The sequence below is a fragment of the Callionymus lyra genome, chromosome 6 (genome assembly GCF_982586985.1).
Source record: "Callionymus lyra chromosome 6, fCalLyr1.hap1.1, whole genome shotgun sequence".
NCBI lineage: Eukaryota > Metazoa > Chordata > Actinopteri > Syngnathiformes > Callionymidae > Callionymus > Callionymus lyra.
In genome coordinates this window covers 12,500,822-12,519,767 of record NC_141823.1, presented here as the reverse complement: position 1 = coordinate 12,519,767, position 18,946 = coordinate 12,500,822, and the positions used below count along the sequence as shown (strand labels likewise).

Sequence of the window (18,946 nt, the reverse complement as noted above, 5' to 3'; positions counted from 1 at the left end):
ATAACATATACTTTTTTTTTTTTATTCATTTGTTTTTTCCAGATAGAATCATTATCTCCATCTGTATTATGTATTACTTAGAAGTCTCTAAACTAAAACTATTGTAGTATTTAAAAAAAGTATATATTTAAATGAGCAGGTTGTAGGAAGATCTTGGCATTAAGTGTAAATAAAACCTTAATATCATTATCTATTCGCTGCCTCTCTAAGAAAAACATTTACACACATTCAATTTATTCCAGATAAAGAATTAAGCTTTGAAAGGAAAGTTTTTAAAATAAATGGTGAAACTTTTCTCTTTTCAGAGGGAAAATAATCAATAATTTGACTATTTCAAGTTAAACGCTGATGCACTTCAGTGTCTCTCCTTTTAAAACGCCTTTGCAACTTAAAACCAACCATATCAGTAATAAAACAGACAGAAAAACTATTGAAAAAAAATGGAATTGTTCACAAATGATAAGATTTATTGACCGACGTTTAAGTTTCAGTCGAGTTAAAATCAAATAGACACGTGCAAAAAGAACAAAAGCAACTGGTGGTGGAAAAGGAAGTCCGAATGTGCTCGACTATAATTAACAGCTCATTAAAAATCCATTTTTCTCTGGACACCGAGGGAAATCGATAGCTAACATCAAATGACCTTATTGAGCTGGATAAAAGGCTTTATTGCAGCGGACGGGTCAGGAGTGCCGGAGCTAATGTGTTAGTTGAACAGCGGAGGATTAAAGGTTAGGTGTTGTCTCAAGGTCTTACAAGACATCACAAGCAGCGGGTCGCTAACCTGAGGCTTCCTGGAGACACTGAGAGGATTACAGCAGCCAACCTCTGCTGAACTGTGTCAGGCCCAGGAAGCAGCGACAGCCTGTTTATCACCCAGCGGGTCCAGACCATTCCATTTCCTCTCCCTCCTCGCCGCCGTATTGCTCTCAAACCCGAGCAAAGCCGGGGAAAAAAAAAAAAAAACACAGCCAGTCGGACTCACTGGGGACCAATTTGAGGAAGCAGCTCTTGTCTGAATCACTCTATCAATTAGGAGCCACTGTGTTTATCACTACATACATTATTGTGGAGCCAGGGCACTGTGCTGAGGTGCGTCTCTGAGGAGGGGAAGGCGATGGAATAAATGACCAGGGAGTGTAGCCACAGTTGGACGGGCAGCTGGACTAATGCGAATGGACGGCTGTAATTATGAGTCTCTCGAGGAACTGGCTGTGTGGCAGGTCCAACCTGTGAACGCCGCCAGAACAATCGTGGGTAGGGATGTGCTGACCTCGTCTGCTCCGCGAGCCAAGACGGAGTCAAATCAATATTTTCAATCTCTTAAGATCAATTCTGCATCTAGACCCAAGACGCCACCAAACAATATAGACAGTTAACACAAATACTCGCTGTGTACGCCATGCAGGTCACAATAGGTATTCTGATGTTGAAAAACTGTTTAGTGCTCCGAGTCAGGTACGACAATACACTCCCTGGTCATAATCAGCCGCTGACCTCATTTTATATATATTATAAAGCATGTAAGACAATCTCATAATTCCTATTATTCACTTTTTAAAAAGCTGACAAACAATACCACAAGTTTTAAGAAGTCAATGCAACATTAGACTAACAAATCCACACCTTATCATGACAAAAAAATAATGTTATACAGGACATTTTCAATAACAAAGAAATAAAAATTAACTAAAGAATCCGTTAAAATGGATAAGAAAATAAGGAAAAAGGCCTAAAGAGTACACGGAACAGTTTTTTTTATGATTTGAGGGTTTCAGGTTCTTTTTTTATTTCATGCTATTTTTCAAAAATATAAATCACTTTTGATTTACTATATTTAATGAATGCTGATCCTATTAAACCAGAGAGCTCGGCTACGTTTACATGCTACTGAACCCACTGAAAAGAAATTAAGTATCTTCGACGTCACCTGCTGATGAGTTATTCATTCATTCAATCAATAATTCATTTTCTATACAGCTTGTTCCCCTATGGGGGTCGTGGGGGGGCTGTAGTCTATCCCAGCTTCATCAGGTGAGAGGTGGGGACACCCTGGACAGGACACCAGTCTGTCACAGGGTACAAAAAGACAGACAACCATTCACACACACACTCACCTATGGACAATTACTCAAGGTTCTCAATCAACCTGTGTTTTTGGACTGTGGGAGGAAACCGGAGTGCCTGGAGTAAACCCACGCAACACAGGGAAAACATACAATCTCCACACAAGATGTAAATGTTCTCTCATTCATTTAATTTTTATTTTAACCGATTTATTGCACATGCTCGTAGTGCATAAATGAATAATATCACTGTATAGAAAAGATGATGAATAATATAAATGTAGGAGGAAAATCTCTCTGATGTAATCATATAAAAGTCAACCATATTTTGAGTTGTAAAACATGACTATTTAAAGTTGTGCACACATTTTGTGGTAATGAAACTATATCAATAGAACTGTATCAACAGAACTGTATCCTTTTTTATTTAAAAAATATATTTTTTGTGGGCTTTTCAAAACTTAAATAAATAATAATAGTGTGTGTAAAATTATTTAATTCTCTTACTATTAACATCGAAATACGTACAGCAAGGTACATTTTTTTGTGTTGCAATTAATCTTCAGTAGGTATTATGTCATTCACAGCTAAAGATACAATGACTGAGGACAAGAGGATACAGTCGACTCCAGCAACTTTTAAAAGTCGATGTTGGGAAATATTTCGGATTTAAAACAAATGAAACCAGTTACGAATTCCTCAAGAGTCACTTTGTCTGTAAATTCAGAAAGAAGTACTATATTTCGCAATACATCATATTGTTGCCCCTGTATCGTGATACGTATTGTATATCCAGATTCTTGCCAATACACCTGAACATAAATGTTAAAATGAGTAATAGCAATGTCTCGATCAGATACTCAGTATCGATATCGGCTGCCGAACCTGGCATTTTTGGAAGATCGGATAACATCGGTTTAAGTCACATGATCTGATCGATGCAGTTTTCACCAACATTATCAATGTCGTCGCACTTTACGGCTGCCAAGATTCAAACAAAATATTCTTTAAACCCCTCAAAAGCTCTACTGCACACCCACAAATGAAGTGGCTCTCAAACATTCGCTGATAAAAACATTATGAATGCTAAGAGAAACTGTTTATCTGCTGATTCAATCAATTTCTTTAACAAATAACTTTCATTTAATTTCTGATGACAGGCTCTCACTTGGCAGCTCAACAACAGTGGTTGAGGGTTTTTATTTGTTTGAATATTGTAATCAAAACAAGTTTTAATTAAGATGTTGAACTGTGAGTATTCACACTTGTTTCAGCAACAACTTCAGCGCCCGAACTTTTAAAGAGAAGGAAAACAACTTATTCTAATATATACACCATGTTATATAACAATGAAAAATTTGTGAAATATTGATCTTTGCATTTTTTGTTATACTTTAAGTTGTATAACCATACTACATAGATTGATGTTTTAAATTAACCATACTATATGAAGAAGGTATCGGATCAGAACTGGTGGGATGCAGGATGGCTAGGATGCAGAAAAATCTGGATGGGAAACATAATTAATATTATTAATAAGCAAGAAAAATAAAATATTCCAGGAACATGATAGTTTGATTTTAAAAGAGTTGTCAGTACAAAAAGCATTTAATAACGTTCATAAATATTTGGATCAGTCAATAGAGAAAATGTTTTTGCTTTTTTAACAGTCAAAAAGCTCTCAAATCTAAATAACTGTGCAGTAGTGAGATTAGTTCCCCATTATTTAATGATGCACCGATAACTAACTAAATTCAGAATGAAAACAATTCACTAAAAAAGTAAGACTCGGATAATTTGCTCTGATTTTAGCGAGGCAAGAGAAACATTCCTGTGATTTACAAATGGCAAAACAAGAGCAGCTCTCCACAGCACTGGAGAGCCGAGTCTGAGCCCTTGACTACAGAATAACTCATGCATACGGTTTCCATTCATCTGCCATTTTCCAAAACAGCTCCATCAGTGAGAACCGTTTTTTGGGGGGAGAGAGCGTTTCTCATCCGTGTAAAAGTGTCTCGCCATTAGAAAATGATGTAATCGTGGTACAGTTCCACGGTGACACTGCATCTTTAAGAAGAACACAGTCTGGCTGTGTTTAGTCAAACAAAAGCAGCCAATTGGGAGCATGCAACCTGAAACCAGAAGCCCTGACTCACTTGGCCTCACACAGTGTGTGGAGCATGAGGGACACACCCCATCTTGTCCTGAGCCACACACACCCACCGTGTCACGGCCCGGTATGAGCAGCTGAGAGGAAACACTCCAGCAGCGAAAACAATTGAACCTCAACCCATGAACTGCAGCCTTTTTTGAATAAGGGTATAGTTAATATGACAGTAGTATATGAACATTTCAGACTCATAATAATGATGAATGAATGAATCCCTTGTTGGGTTTTTTTTCAGCCTTCCTAGCATCAGCTTACATGTCAGGACAAAAGACGGATGTTTCACCGAGATCATCATATCGAGGCCAATAAGCAAAAACACTTAAATTTAAACCCCTCATCACACAATAAACATATTGTATAAACATACAGAAGTACTTTAAATAACGGGAGAAAGGTGATCGTTGCCTGCATAATGGCCAGACGACCAAGGTTAGACTTGATCCCTGCTGCCATGTCACTCTGAAAGAGCAAAGCATCCCCATAGCAACGGGAAAAGGATAAATAACCAGTTGAATACAAGTCTATGTTCTCTCACCATACCTGCGTCTAGGCTTGGTCTCTCAACAGTCAGACCCTGATGAAAGGACGTGCAATAATGGGACTTTGTTAACTACCATCACTAGCGTCATCTGACAATGACACAGGAACAAACAAGGGATTATTCCGGAGCCGGCGATGCCTTCCCTGCAATGAAGTTCCTCACACTCTATTCTGAGTGCATGCAGGTGACTGGGGGAGCCTGAGCGGATCCCAGAATTCCTCATTATCTGCCCAGCGGGGAGGATCAGGTCTGCTCGCTCCGTTTCAGGAGCATTCTGGGCCTGGTGAGACCAACCCCGGGAGCATAGTGCCGGGCCATCGGGGGCGAGCCAGGTCTGCTCATTATATCTAACTCATCCATGGCATCTCTGCAAACCAACTGCCACTTAGATCCCACTGGAGGGGTCTGGGCTGGATCACTGGCGTGTTGGGAGAGCAGGCAGCTGAGTCTGCACATCAAACATGAATGAGATCCACAACATTTTCTTGACGGAGGACTAACTTGAACATCCACACAAAAAAATAAAAAATCCTCCTTTTTTGCATGATCTTGCTGGAGATCTCGGCTCATTAGCCATTTGTTCCGCTCCTGGCGTGAATAGTGAAGGTCGTAAAGGCCCCAAATTAAAATTTACATCTGCTCACTCGATAGTTTAAGCCAGCGTTTGGTGTCGTTTTGGCTTGTGGCGGCAAGAGCAAATACAAAATTCAATGAATAAACATACAATTTGAGTGAAGCGTGTTGTTTCATTTATCAACTCTATTTCTGCCATCAATGGATTCAGACAAGCTCAGCGGGCGAGGCCGGGATCTTCGGCCTACCGCTGGACCCTAACACGCCATGTTTACCTCCCTCTTCTGAATATTCTCAGTAGAATCCGGCTGTGTGGTTCCTCGGCAAGAGTTTAAAGGTGACAGCTCTTTAACATCGTAGGTCAAAGGTCATTTATAGAAGGGATATACAGCTTGGTTTGTGAAAATGATGCTTCAATAATAATAAGACTTTTTTCAGTTTCCAAGCATTTTAAGTTGAAAATTTGATCAGTCAAAAGGAATTTCTAACAAGAAAAAACACTGTATTGTAAATTTACAATAAATTAAATGACACTTAATGTCTATCCTTTATGTTCTTTTTCTGTCTTTTCTAAGGCTGAACTTGATCTACACAAAATCACAGAAGTTATAATAATTTATTCGAGGGTGGTCCTGAAATCAAGTTATATCTTAGATATTACCATAAGGTGTTGGGATCAATAAAGTAAATCAATCAATGAATCACAAGCTAAAATAATAGTTTATTTTATATCATATTGCTTGAAATACATTGATAAATAAAGTATAAAGTGTCATTCCAGATTTCCCAAATTTATATTCCAAACTGATTATACATTTTATTCAATTCCATTTCCTTTTACGTTACACAAAATGTCTTTTACTGCACCCATGAAGCTGAATGAGTCTGGGTTTGTTAAGGTTTCTACCAAAAAGAGAACCTCTCCATCAAAGGAACCAACTCATTACTCGTCATTAAAGCCCTTTGACTTCCACATGTTTCCTATCTGCTGAATAGGTAGCGAGTCCTGCTATGGTTACCATTAGCCTGCAAGGTAGCTTGTCAACCAACGCTCATCTCAGCCATCCAAACACTTGAGGTAAACACCACAATAGGCTAAGGAGCTGAAATTGTTTTCTACATCAACACAGTTGCTATAGAGACGGTTGCTAATGAACTGCACCCTACCCCAGGACTACAAAGGGCTTAGGAGCTCTCAGAGCGGCTCCCCTTTTGATCGGAACACTGCACCATTCCCTCGAGGCTCGCCGCCACAAAATACCTGTCTCCTTGAGGCCAACGTTCATCACAGATGCCATGAGATGTGTTGAGCTTCTCTGTGTTCCAAGATTAATTTAAGCTCGACTGCGGTCGGACGTATTTACTTTCCATTTTAAAGATCTTCTTCAGCTAAAAAATAAACAGTAGGGGGATTACACTGTTGAATCATTTACAGGGTTTGTTAAATTAAAATGTAACACTTCAAATTACAAAACAAATATTAACCATTAAATATATTTAATTATATGTATAATAGCAGCATACTAGTAAGAAATGATTGATTATTTAGTTTAGCATCTTGCAGTTAACATTAGGGGTGTGACAAAATAAACTCATTACAGTATATATTGCATTTTTTCCCATGATACTGTATCAATATTTAATTGTATGTATATATATTTGCCTTTCAATTCATATGTTATTAATATAATACATATTTTATGGTTTATAATTTAATAAAGCGTGCGTACAAAAAATATAAATTAAACTTCAGACCACAACCGGGCAGTAATAGTTGCGTCCTCTACACCTAAAGCAACAATAAAATCCTGCGAGATCCAGGCGATGACTGAGGACGAGAGGATACAGTCGACTCTAGCATTTTAGTGTCAAAACAAATGAAAGCAGTTACGACATTTTCAAGAGTCTTGTGGTCTGTGAATTCTGCAACACCAGAGTCAAGTACTCGGAAAATACTACAATGGATTTATTTTCCTATATATCGCAATATATTGTATTGTTTCCCCGAGTACTGTGATACTTATCGCATTACCAGATTCTAGCCAATAAACACTGATTTTAATGTGTAGTAATGTGTCCATAGACACTGGATAAATGTTGATTGAATCTTTGAAAATTCCAGATATAACCAAATAAGGTTGATACATTATTGTATAATTGACATTTAAGACATTTTAACAAATGAACTACCATATAGTAGAACATTTAAAAGCAATTATTGTGATTTAATTTAATATTTGTAAACACAAACTGTAACTAATCATTACTGAAACTGATGTAATACATAAAAAGCAAGATAATTTGAAAAAAAAACACAGAGGTCTCTCTTCTTAAAGATGTCCGGTCAGATTTTTGGGGAGAAGGTCACGTGGCAGCTGCAAGTGAAAGCTCTGAGGGGCATTCTGCCTTCACTTGACATTGACAAGCGGCAACACTACAGAGAGAAAAGATTCCTTCTTTCCATGACATCATTTAGTCAGGGCTGGGAGGGGGTAGTGGAAGGCCACAGCTGGTGGCAACAGCAGTACCATCTGTCAACGACTAATAGTTAATTTTTCCTTTTTTAAAAAAGTCGGATACGCATCTGCATGGCCAGAGAGCCATTTGAGTTCACCTCTGGAATCAATGTACCTTTTTTTTTCCCAATTTGAGGGTTCGAGCCTTGGGAATATTCCACATGCAAACTCACCATACATCTTTCCTTCATCAGACAGGATGATCTTCCTGCGTCCACATGGAGGATAGATGGCCAAAGCCTCCTGGAAGCTCTGCTCAATGTCAGGACTCCACACGCCCTCAGCATCGTTGTCCACCGGCTTGTCCGCGGAGTCGCTCATCCTCTCCATGTCCTCGGCAGGACTCTCGCTGCCGCTCCAGCTGCTGGGATCCATCGTGACGGTCGGGATGCCCAAGCCAAAGCTCGGTGTGGACTAGGGTGAGACCTGGAATGCGCAAAAGTGGGAAAATATCTCATGAAAACAGGCTTGAAATGTACACAGAATTGGGCTTTTTCATGCTATTTATTAACTTACACAACCTGAAGTTGTCCTTCATCTGGACACAAACCTCATCATTTATTCATCTTATCTACCGAGCTAACGAAAAAATGCCTCGATATCCAAAGCGACTCTATAACAATTCCTAACAGTTAAGATGCTTTTATAAGAATTCTTTAAGGAATAATATTCATAAGACAATAACATGTGAATACCATGTCAAATGGTTATAACAAAAGAAAGAAATCTGGAAAAAAAAGTCTAGTTCTTGGCAATAAAAAATAATTCTATTATCATCAAGGGACTAAATATTGCGACTAACAAGTCCATGGGCGTTTCCCATTAATCTCCTTATTCCTAAAGTTCAAAATCTAAGCTTCCGTGTCAAGCGAGTCGAGGAATGAGGAGTGAGTGTGAGGATCTCACTTTTGAGATTCTCCGGGACTTCCCTTGGTAGTAAGTGGTATCCCAGAATGCCTTGCGCATCAAGACTGAAATCAATGGTCGCTAAATTGAGAAAATAGTCTAGATGTAAGAATTCCAAAAAATGTGTGGTTGTCTTTGTTTAACATAATTTTTATAGATTAAATACCTTTTTGAGGCTTTATTTTTTTTAATTTTACAATCTATTTTTTCTCGTTGGTTCAGTAGTTTTATCAAGATACAGCCAACATGCACCAACACTTATATGAGATAATAACATGCAGTAATATGTTGCATTACAACAAAACCAAAACTTCACATTCAATCACATTACTAACCATAACTTAAGAATTGCTTTGATCAATGTTTTTATCTTTATTCAGTTCCAAAAGGGAATCTTCACTGTCATTATAATTTATGATAGCATTCAAAACCCTTTTCCCCTAAAGATAAAACCGATTTAAGCAAAGTAAAATGCCAAATGGATGATACTAATTCATTAAAATTAATTGTGTCAACAGTGTATTTTTTATTATTATACCTTTGACTTGCACAACACATTCAATATTACCAAATAGTTCTAAACTTCTATACAAACTAAACTTCATAAATGAAAAGCCTGCAGAGGTTTTCCCCTTCAACTTAATCTCTTTCCAGATAGCCGCTTCCTTTCTGAGAAAAATCCTGTTCAAGCCGCCTCGGCTGTCAGGAAGCAGAATGGAAGCATATGTTTCTTCCAGCATGTCAGTTCATGAAGGGTAAAAGGGGGATGGGAGCAGACTGCTAAAGGGGGAAAACTCCCAGAGAGCTGAGGGAGGTTTTACTGAATTCCCTTTTTGTCTGCCGACTGCTGACACTGCAAAACTAACTCACAAAATGACAAGGGAGGGAAAAGGGGGGACCGACTTGAACCGCAACGGCTGAAACTGGAGATGTGTTTATTCTGATTCAAACCCAGTGATGAACCGCTGATGATGAGTTCACTTGGATTTTTACAGCAGCCTTTTTTCTTTTAAACACAATCATCTGGAGTGAAGTGAAGAGTGGTTCCTTTTAAAGTAGTTGAAAACAAGTTTCACCTCTTTCTGCATTCCTGTATCACAGCTGAAATTCATTCAATTCCAAATTCACTTCCAAACTTTTAGTCTGCAAAAGAAACGAACAAAATATCATGTTTTGGTCATTTAGATTTGGCAGCAAAGATTTTAACTGATACAGTTAAAAAATAAATATATGAATAATAAATTCGTAATAAAATTAGTTTTCCATGTGTATATCATTTTTCAATTTTAATATTTTATTGAATTCTTTAATGACCTTGATCGAGCAAAAGTCGATATGTTGCACAAATATTTGATTTAATAAATGAGTTAACATGAAGTAGTATTGAAAAGTAGATCTTATATTTAAATATGCAAACATCTTTTTAAATGTAAAGACATTATCTATATTAATCTGAGATGAGACACATATTTACTGACCTCTACTCATGAACAATAACCAGCATTGACAATACATCCTGAACCACATCGATGCTTCCTCCATGCACGGAAAAAAGAAAAAAAAACATCCCTCTTTGTCCGAAATCTCAAAGCCTTAGTATCCTGGGACTAATTGTGTTTTTCAGAGAAAAGTATGAATGTCAGCCACAGCAACACCTGGTGTGTACAGATAATTGCAAACTTTCGTTTGCAGTGTGTTTCCCATAGAAATGGCATTCTTTGTAAAATAAAATAAAAAAGAAATATGGAGTGGAAATGGTGTGCAGTGCCATACGTGAATGCTGTAGCTAAGCAGACTCTTAGCTGTTACCTGGAATTATGGGAAATTAGACTTACTGTGAGATTGCATGAACCACTCACCAAGCTGGAATCCAGCTTCTTGAATTAAGAGAAGCCATTTCAGCCATCAGACACAGCAAGGTAATGAAATAGCAGATGAGGTCTCAAATGTAATTTTCCATGTGGATTTCTTTTGTGCCACTATCTCGGAGGGCTCAATAATGATTCTCTGAATGACTTTTGTGCACCCCGTAATGGCACACAGTTGTTATGACCGCAGTGTGTAAAACTATAATTACCGTGCAAAATGTTTTGTGCTTGTTACATAGACCTATCCAGGTCCAAGCGTAATCATAACACCCATGTCAAGGTACTTCATTTGAAGCAACAGCAAACAACTGCGTACATTCATAATTATATATTCCAGAAATCCTATTACTTTTCTTTTTTTTACAGGGTTCTCTGAATACCAAACACATAGTTTCTGAAATCATTTTTTTTATCACGGAGTGGCCTATAATCTTTAAGGCCTTGTAAGAGAATACATGAATAAAATTAAATAAGTGAAGCTACTTACACGGCTATCTTATAAGTGTTCATTCAATATGAGGATGTGCAGAATATATCTCCCTTCTTTCCAAGTTCTTACGTAAAGTCAGTGGGTATTAAGGAAAGTTGCTCCCTTTAACAAGACCGATTGTTAAAGGCAGTTTTTTCTCTTAAATTCATGTTATTTAATCTCAATTAAAGCTTCTGTACCGTTTATGTTGCATTTGTCCTTTGAGTCATCGCACAAGTGTGTTGTAAATATTCAAAAAAATAAATGAAACTGTTGAAAAATGTAGCAGGACGAAGTGCAAATGTACTAATCAAGTTTAAATATCCACGCAAATATCCAGTAGATTAATGAGTCTTTATATCTGGTTGTTTTTTGTTTTTTTTATCAACAGTCCTAGGGTGCTGGTGTATCTGTCTAATAACATCACACTTAGATGTGAGACCGGGATCCCGGTGCCCAGCCACCATCAGGCCACTGTGAGATCAATCTTTGTTTGCCAGAGAATGGGATTGATTTACAGGTTCTGTCAAAGCAGCCCTCTCCTTTCTACTGCGACTCTGAAACAGGTAGCAACAAGATGACCTGGAACATATCAGATAGAATCAGACGTAGCTGCAGGACATTCTATAAACATCGCAGAGAAAATGGACAGTAAATCTAAAAGACAAAAACTGCAACCGGTCGCATTAAAAGGGTTTTTTTTCCGCATACAAACATGAGGTATAATAAAAGCTAGCTAGACATTTGCCTATCAAAAATTTGCACTGCATACCAGACAGCTTACGTCTATGTCACAGCGGTGTGGAATTGAGCGGAACACATAAAGCTCAGGAAATTAAAGCTGTAAATAAAGGTCCGTCAGATAAAGGATCTCCTGACAGTTATGAGAGCAGAGCAGGCCGACGGTTGTCGACTGGCTCATTCAGGACGCGTGCGAACGAGCATGAAAAAACAAATCACAGAGATGAGTATGAAGGCCACCATTTGCATTCGATGCTGCCAATTCACACCGACTTTCTTTGTGTCGTCACACCACCAAATTGTTGCCTTCGTTTGTCCACGAGTATTCCATACGCTGATACAATTAAAGATTATACATCCACAACACCACGAGAAGTTACGGCCCTTAAAAGGTTGTTTCCAATTTTTGTTATTTCCTGAGAACCAAAAACAGCTTTATTTTTTTAATTATTTATTTAACCTTTAATATACCAGGTTGGTACCATTGAGATTAAACACCTCTTTATCGAGGGAAACCAGGCCAGGAAAGGTAGAAGCAAATATAAGCAAATAAAACATAGACTACACATAACACTTAGGCTAAAAATACAGTCTATAATCAAACAACTGTTCAAACAGCACAGCCTAAATATTAACCTGATGTAGAATCTACTTCCCTGTCCCTCATATTTAAAACATTTAAGGAGCTTTTTTAGCTTTAACTCTTTCTTCAACAGATTCCAAGATTCTTTCCCAATCTCTGTTTAGTGTTGGTAAAAAACAATACTGGTGAATCCTTAAACACCAATATTGAGCCCAGAGTAATCTTCAAGATACCCTAAAATAAAGCTTTCAAAGGCAAATGAATAAGTGATTTTTATAAGGTATTACTGTTGCATCACATAATGTCTGAGCTTCCATGTTGTCAGTTTCCCATCAGCCGGCCTCTTCTCCTTCCATGTAGTTAAAGTACAAATGTCAACAAAGTTGTGTGAATGTACGAGGTGGTTCAGCGGGTTCTACGATCGCAAATATTCAAACAGAAAACACAACACCGATGATGGGCGAGGGCTTCACTGTGTTTCTGGGGTTTATTTTGAGATTGTAACTTCAAATAAAAAGAAAGCAGCCAAAAGGAACCGTTTCCAAAAAAAAGGATGGGAAATATTGTCAATAATTCAAAATGTATACATGTAATTTGAGATCAATAAGAACTTCTGAAGGTTTTCTTTGGACACTATAAGTTGCTCCCACCACAGGGAAATTCCTGAGCCAGTGTGAACTCTAATGCATTTTTCTGATATTTATATATATATATTTTATACTTGACCCTCTTCTGCAGTTAAAATAAATGAATGACTATGACATTGTTCCAGCGCTTCCTTTTCTCTAGTGACGCCGAACACACCGGCACCACTGAAGCCAACGCGCACAGGAAGTAGTTGTAACCCAGATTTCCTGCTTTCATTGTGGTCAAGTTTGATAAGGCTGAGAAGAACTCAAAACGGTTTAAAGTGGTTTCAGAGTCTGACTCATCTAATGATTCACGGAGTACACATGGTTTCCGTCTGTGTGATCGTTGAGTGGCTCATGTGTGTGTGTTTGTGTGTGTGTGTGTTTCACTTTATTAAAACAGAAATGGAGAGCGAACACAGAGTCAATGTTCCCCAACAACGGCATTTTAAGGAGCGGTTCCTTAAATGTAAGGTGGTCAACTCCATCGTTTCCCCCCTGAGCAAACATTTCCATCCGGTACCTATTACAGGGCCGCGGCATTAAAGTGGCGTAACTTCAAAAGATCAGACGTGTAATCATACGCTGCCTCATGTTCATAGATCACTTGCTTGTGAATGGAAGTCTTGCATTACTGAGGCCAAGAGGGAGGGTTTTCTCCAAGCCCTGTCTTCCTTCTAGAAAACACGCTCGGAAGACGAAGCTAGCTCTCTTCCATTTAGGTGGTTGACAGGGGCAAAGTGCATTCGGTAGCTGGCGGTGGTTTTATGGCTGTAGAACGGAGCAGATTTACTTAGGTGACGTCACTGGCATGGAGCCAGCTTTTTTTTTCCTTTTGGGTGGCTCTGTGTTTTGGCCTCAATGGCTCTGTTCAAACCGCTGAGCAGCAGTGCACACTCTAAAATTCTCTTTCTAGACCCGGGTTTACCTCAGGGCACAAACAGTCGGCATGCTCTGAGGACGAGAGCGCCGGTATTGTGATTCTATCCTGCCACACAGCACATCCAATTACACAATTAGACACTTTGTGACAAATTACACAGCGCAGATCTTTTCCTGTCCCCCGAAACATGAAAACTACTATCATCGCGAGAAGACAAATAACAGCACTTCGTTTTACGGACGAAACAAAGAAATGCTGAGACATTTTGTCCACCTGGAAACTGCAACACACTCTAGCTTCTGTTGATGATGCGTGTTTTAGATTCTAGTGTAACACTAAGATTTCTTAATAAAGGAATAGAATAGAATCAGCAACTTGTACAAAAAACAATTCAAATCCTCACAGATCGTGCCATTAATCGATCAAAGGTATTTGTCAAATATTTTGGCGAGCACGGCGACACACTTTAACCAACGCAGCAAAGTAGGCGACGGCCGCTTTAGATACGTCGTATAGAGTCCCGTAATGAAGTACTTTTTCTGTCGCCGTCGAAGAATGAGCTGAAGTGAGGCGTCAAATCAGTCAATTGGCAGCCGACGTGCAATCAGGACGTCAAGGGGGCGCACGGACATAAAAGATGTAGATTGTTTGATTGGGACGTTACTCCGACGATACTCGCCGACGGACACGTCGACACTCATGGTATCTAAGGAATGTCCGACGACGATTCGCATCTTCTTTAAGTCGTTTTGTCAAGAAACTATCTTAAGACGCATGGCAGAAATATCTATAAACATGTCAAAGCAAATGTACATTTTAAATCAAGTAACAGCCATGTACTGTATTGAGGTTTTTTCTAATTTGTATTTCGTAAATGCAAAAACTGTATTTTATGAAGTTTAATAATCATTATTATAATATATGATAATTCTAGCGCCATAATGTTTGGCAAAAGTAGTGCCTCTAGAATACGAATGTAACCATGAATAAATATTTAACCTTGCAATTTAGCCGAGACAGCCTGTAATGTAGAGCTAGACCTGAACATTAGTATGTAAAAAGGATGTAAATGCCTTAATACTGACAAGTTCCTTTGTCCAACCCCAGAAAATTATATTGTATTAAAATTCATTTAAGTATAGTTTTGTATCACATTTTTAAGGACCTTGAACAGCTAGAAACGATTCATCAAGAAGCGGAGCTTCATTTTAAACTTCTCTCACACTACTGTACTTCAATCTATCCTATTCAAATGTTCAGCTCTGCAGTTCCTTAACTTACGCATTATTTATATTTTAAAAAATAATAATAAAAAATTACATTAAAGGTACAATTTCAAAATAGGCTCCAAGGTCAAAGAAAATGCAGTAAAGCTCACGTCAGTGATGAGATTATGAACATGTCATTCCACGTTACATCCGATAAATGTTTTCACTCCTGGTTTATGTATTTTGGTTGGAGAGGGCTGCTTGTATCTGGGATACTGGCTGAATGTAACGCAGAACGCTTTTACTGGGATGTGCTTGGAGGTTTAAAAGAAGCAGGAGATTGACATAAATCGTGGGTTAAGACGATGGAAATGACGCTGACCAGGTCTGGTTGCTATATCAACGAGTTATAACTCCTTTTGTCAAGCAGATTTAAGTTTAGTTTTATATGTAATCCAGTTTCTTCTCGGCCATAATAGACGTCTTTTTTTCGGGGCTAAGGAATTTTCCCTAGAAAGTAACTTGTTACATGGAAAGGCAGGATCAATAGTCTTTTATACATGTAAAATATTGCAGTCTTGGAATATATTTATTCCACAAATCTCTCTATTCCTGTTCCACTTTGCACTTATCGTCTATTTCTGCTCCCAAAATTGTATTCATTAATATGCCCTGGTTTCCCTTCACAGTCCAAAAACATACAGCGGTTGACTGTGTGTGTGTGTGTTTATGAGTAGTTGTGTTTCCTGCGTGTCGCCCGAGGTAGCTGGGAAAGCCTCTAGCAGTAGAAAGTGAATAAATATCCTTTACATTTTAACACTTCCTCAACTATACAAATATGAAAACATGAGTAAAATAACATGACAAATGTGTTAACAGCTAATATACTTGGTGGTACCTCTAGTTAATGTTGGTGAGTTATAAAAAAAAATAACATTTAATCTCGTTTCCACCAGTCGCACTGACGGAAAGCAAAGCTCTAATGACAGCAGGCTATGTTTGCATACACACTGTGACATGTTAGGGGTTACACCTCTATTTAACTCAAATTACCTTTTTAACGACAGGACATGTTTCGGTAGCGTTACATGACGAGTCAAGGACGATTTAAGATGAGCGTTCTGTCCTTTATTCGGATTATTTAAAAAGACTCATTTTTTTAAATATGACCTCGCAGAGTAGGATTTCTGAAAAAACAGTCCGCGATAGAGATATGAATATGTTCCCGGCTAAACTCTAATGAATGAGTGAAGAACACTTTGATTCAATCACATCAAGCAAGTCGTATGACCCCGTGACCTGACAGACTGTTTGCTCAGAGAAAACAGGAGTGAAGTTCTCGACACATCGAAGGCATCTCACAGCATTTTTCAAGTTAAGAGCGTCTGCACGTGTACTTTTAAATGAGTGTTTGACTACTAAAATGTATTCAACTGCACCCCTAGTTAAAACAAACACAAACTAGAAATAACCATTTCTTGCTTACTTACATGTTACACGAAGAAAAAAGCGAGTACTGTTAAATTCATACATTTGTGCGGGTGTTTTAATATATATATATATATATAAAAAAAAGGAGATTTAAGAGTAAGAACATACTGAGTAAGGGGTGAAAATGTAGGAGTAACAGATGCTCCCACAGCTGGATGCAGTTTGAGAGTCTGTAGTTTGAGCTGAGCAAGGGTTTTGATAATTATAAGGGAGGACATCTTTAATGTAAAAATACACACCAGAGACATCACCGTTATTTCTACCCTTCATTGATGATGAAATGAACACAATGTTCAAACTAATATCACTTTAAATGGTTAAATACAACACTCTCTGTTTACCTGGATGAAAATAACAATAAAAACAAAAGGTAGAAATGGGAAAATAGTCAATGAATTTAAAGGATTTTACTCGTTATTATGTGTTTAACTGTACGTTGTTATTTGAACATTTAAAGATAACAAGTTGTCTGGAGAAATATAATGTTTGTTTTTGTTAAATAAGCAGTTTTAGTGACACTGTAGTGGAAACAACCGAGCTCACCTCGGAGCACAAAACACAATCGCTTGGGAACCAACACAAAGAAAACACAAATATACAAATAAATATACTCACTCAAAACTTGCACCTCGGCTCAGAAACGCGATTTTTTTTCTTCCAGCGTGTTTGGAGCAACAAGTCCCCGCGAGCTTCGTCGAGCTGCTCCAGAAATGCTCCAACAAAACTCCCGCCTGAGACGAGAAGGAGGAAAAAACAGCGAGGATTTCAATCGTCATCTCGTGTCTCTTTTTTTTTTAAAAAAAGCAGAAAACTTGTTTCCCGTGTTTTAATATCGCGTCGTTGGCTCGCGGGAGCAGGTCTGGAGAAGCTCGAGCTCTCGCGGAGGAAACAGGGGCGTCTGAAGCGACTTTTCCAAACATGTAAAAAATGTCAGAGATTTTTTTCCTCGCTGCTGTGTCAGAGCCCGAGCTTCCATGTTCAAATGTTGCGACGAGCGACGAGGACACGAGCCTCTCACACCACGAACATTTTTTACAATAAAAAAAAAATGTCTAATTTAATGGTGGAAAAAAAAAGATGCTAGAATAGCAGAAAGTGTTCGAGCAGTTTTGAAAATACCTGCAACTGTCGTTTTTAAACTTACCTCGTTATTGATATGTCATCTTATATGTCCTTCTTTTTTAAGCCACTGTAGGGGTTTTACTTGGTATTTTTTTTTGTTGTTGTTGTTTTTTTTTTAATGATATGTCAAGTTTCTCTCTCTCTCTGGGCCGGTAAACAAGATGTAGGTGAATCGTAGTGACAGAGATGCGAAGAATGCTCGGAATGAGGCGAGGAATGAAATGAACGCGGAGAGCGAGTTTGTGGCGGGGGGCGGAGCCAAGCGGTGACGTCACCGCACACGAACAAACCCCATCCCCCGAAGCGGAGCCGAACACACCCGAAGCGTGTGAGTGCCTGCAGGGGTCGACAGACTTGACACCACGGAGATGACGTGGATTTTGTGACATGATTAAAATGTTTAAGTAACATTTGATATTTATTTTTAGTAGCTGACAAAAATAAATATACAAAATAATTTTTATTTTATCATCAATGTTGCAACGAATATCACTTGTTTGAGATTAAATACAACACTCCTTTAACATTTTCACTAAATCAAATACAAACAAAGGTCAACTTATTAAAATTATTTATTATTATTATGTGATTGACTATTAGTATTTTTGTTGTTATTTAAAAATGTATTTACACATTTGTTGGTGTCACGGAAATACAGATACTCATTATAACTGTTATGGCACCATGACCTTCTTTGTGAGATGATTAATTCTTTAAGTAACATTTTATATTTATTTTATGAACTGACGTCCAAATGAAATCAAATACAGAATAACATGCTGTTATTGCACAAGTTCCTTTCATTATAAATGTTGTAACTAATATCACTTTAAATTGTTAAGATTAAATACAACACTCTCCTCTAACATTTTCACTAAATCAAAATCAAATAAAACATAGGTACAAATAGGACAACTAATTAAAATTATTTATTATTATTATGTGATTGACTATTAGTATTTTTGTTGTTATTTAAAAATGTATTTACACAAGTTGTCAGTGTCACGGAAATACAGATACTTATTATAACTGTTATGGCAACATGACCTTCTTTGTGAGATGATTAAATGTTTAAGTAACATTTGATATTATTTTATTATTTATTGAAATAGATTATTTCATCATCAACGTTGTAACAAATATCACTTTAAATGGTTAAGATTAAATACGACACTCTCCT

The 18,946-nt window shown here is 37.8% G+C and overlaps 1 protein-coding gene across 3 annotated transcripts in view; it reads right to left on the bottom strand.

Moving 5' to 3' along the window:
- The window catches only part of tead1b (TEA domain family member 1b), a 42,954-nt gene extending 24,765 nt beyond the window's left edge, over positions 1–18,189 (bottom strand). Inside the window, exons 1-3 of one of the 3 annotated variants that reach the window (XM_087793686.1) lie at positions 17,789–18,189; positions 17,260–17,375; positions 8,040–8,292 (exon numbers count right to left, since the gene is read on the bottom strand). In XM_087793686.1, coding sequence (XP_087649812.1) covers positions 8,040–8,241 — 202 coding nt within the window. In that variant the 5' untranslated portion in view covers positions 8,242–8,292; positions 17,260–17,375; positions 17,789–18,189. The remainder of the gene's footprint in view (positions 1–8,039; positions 8,293–17,259; positions 17,376–17,788) is intronic. The other 2 variants (XM_087793687.1, XM_087793689.1) reach the window with 2 other exon arrangements.
- Positions 18,190–18,946: the final 757 nt, after the last annotated feature.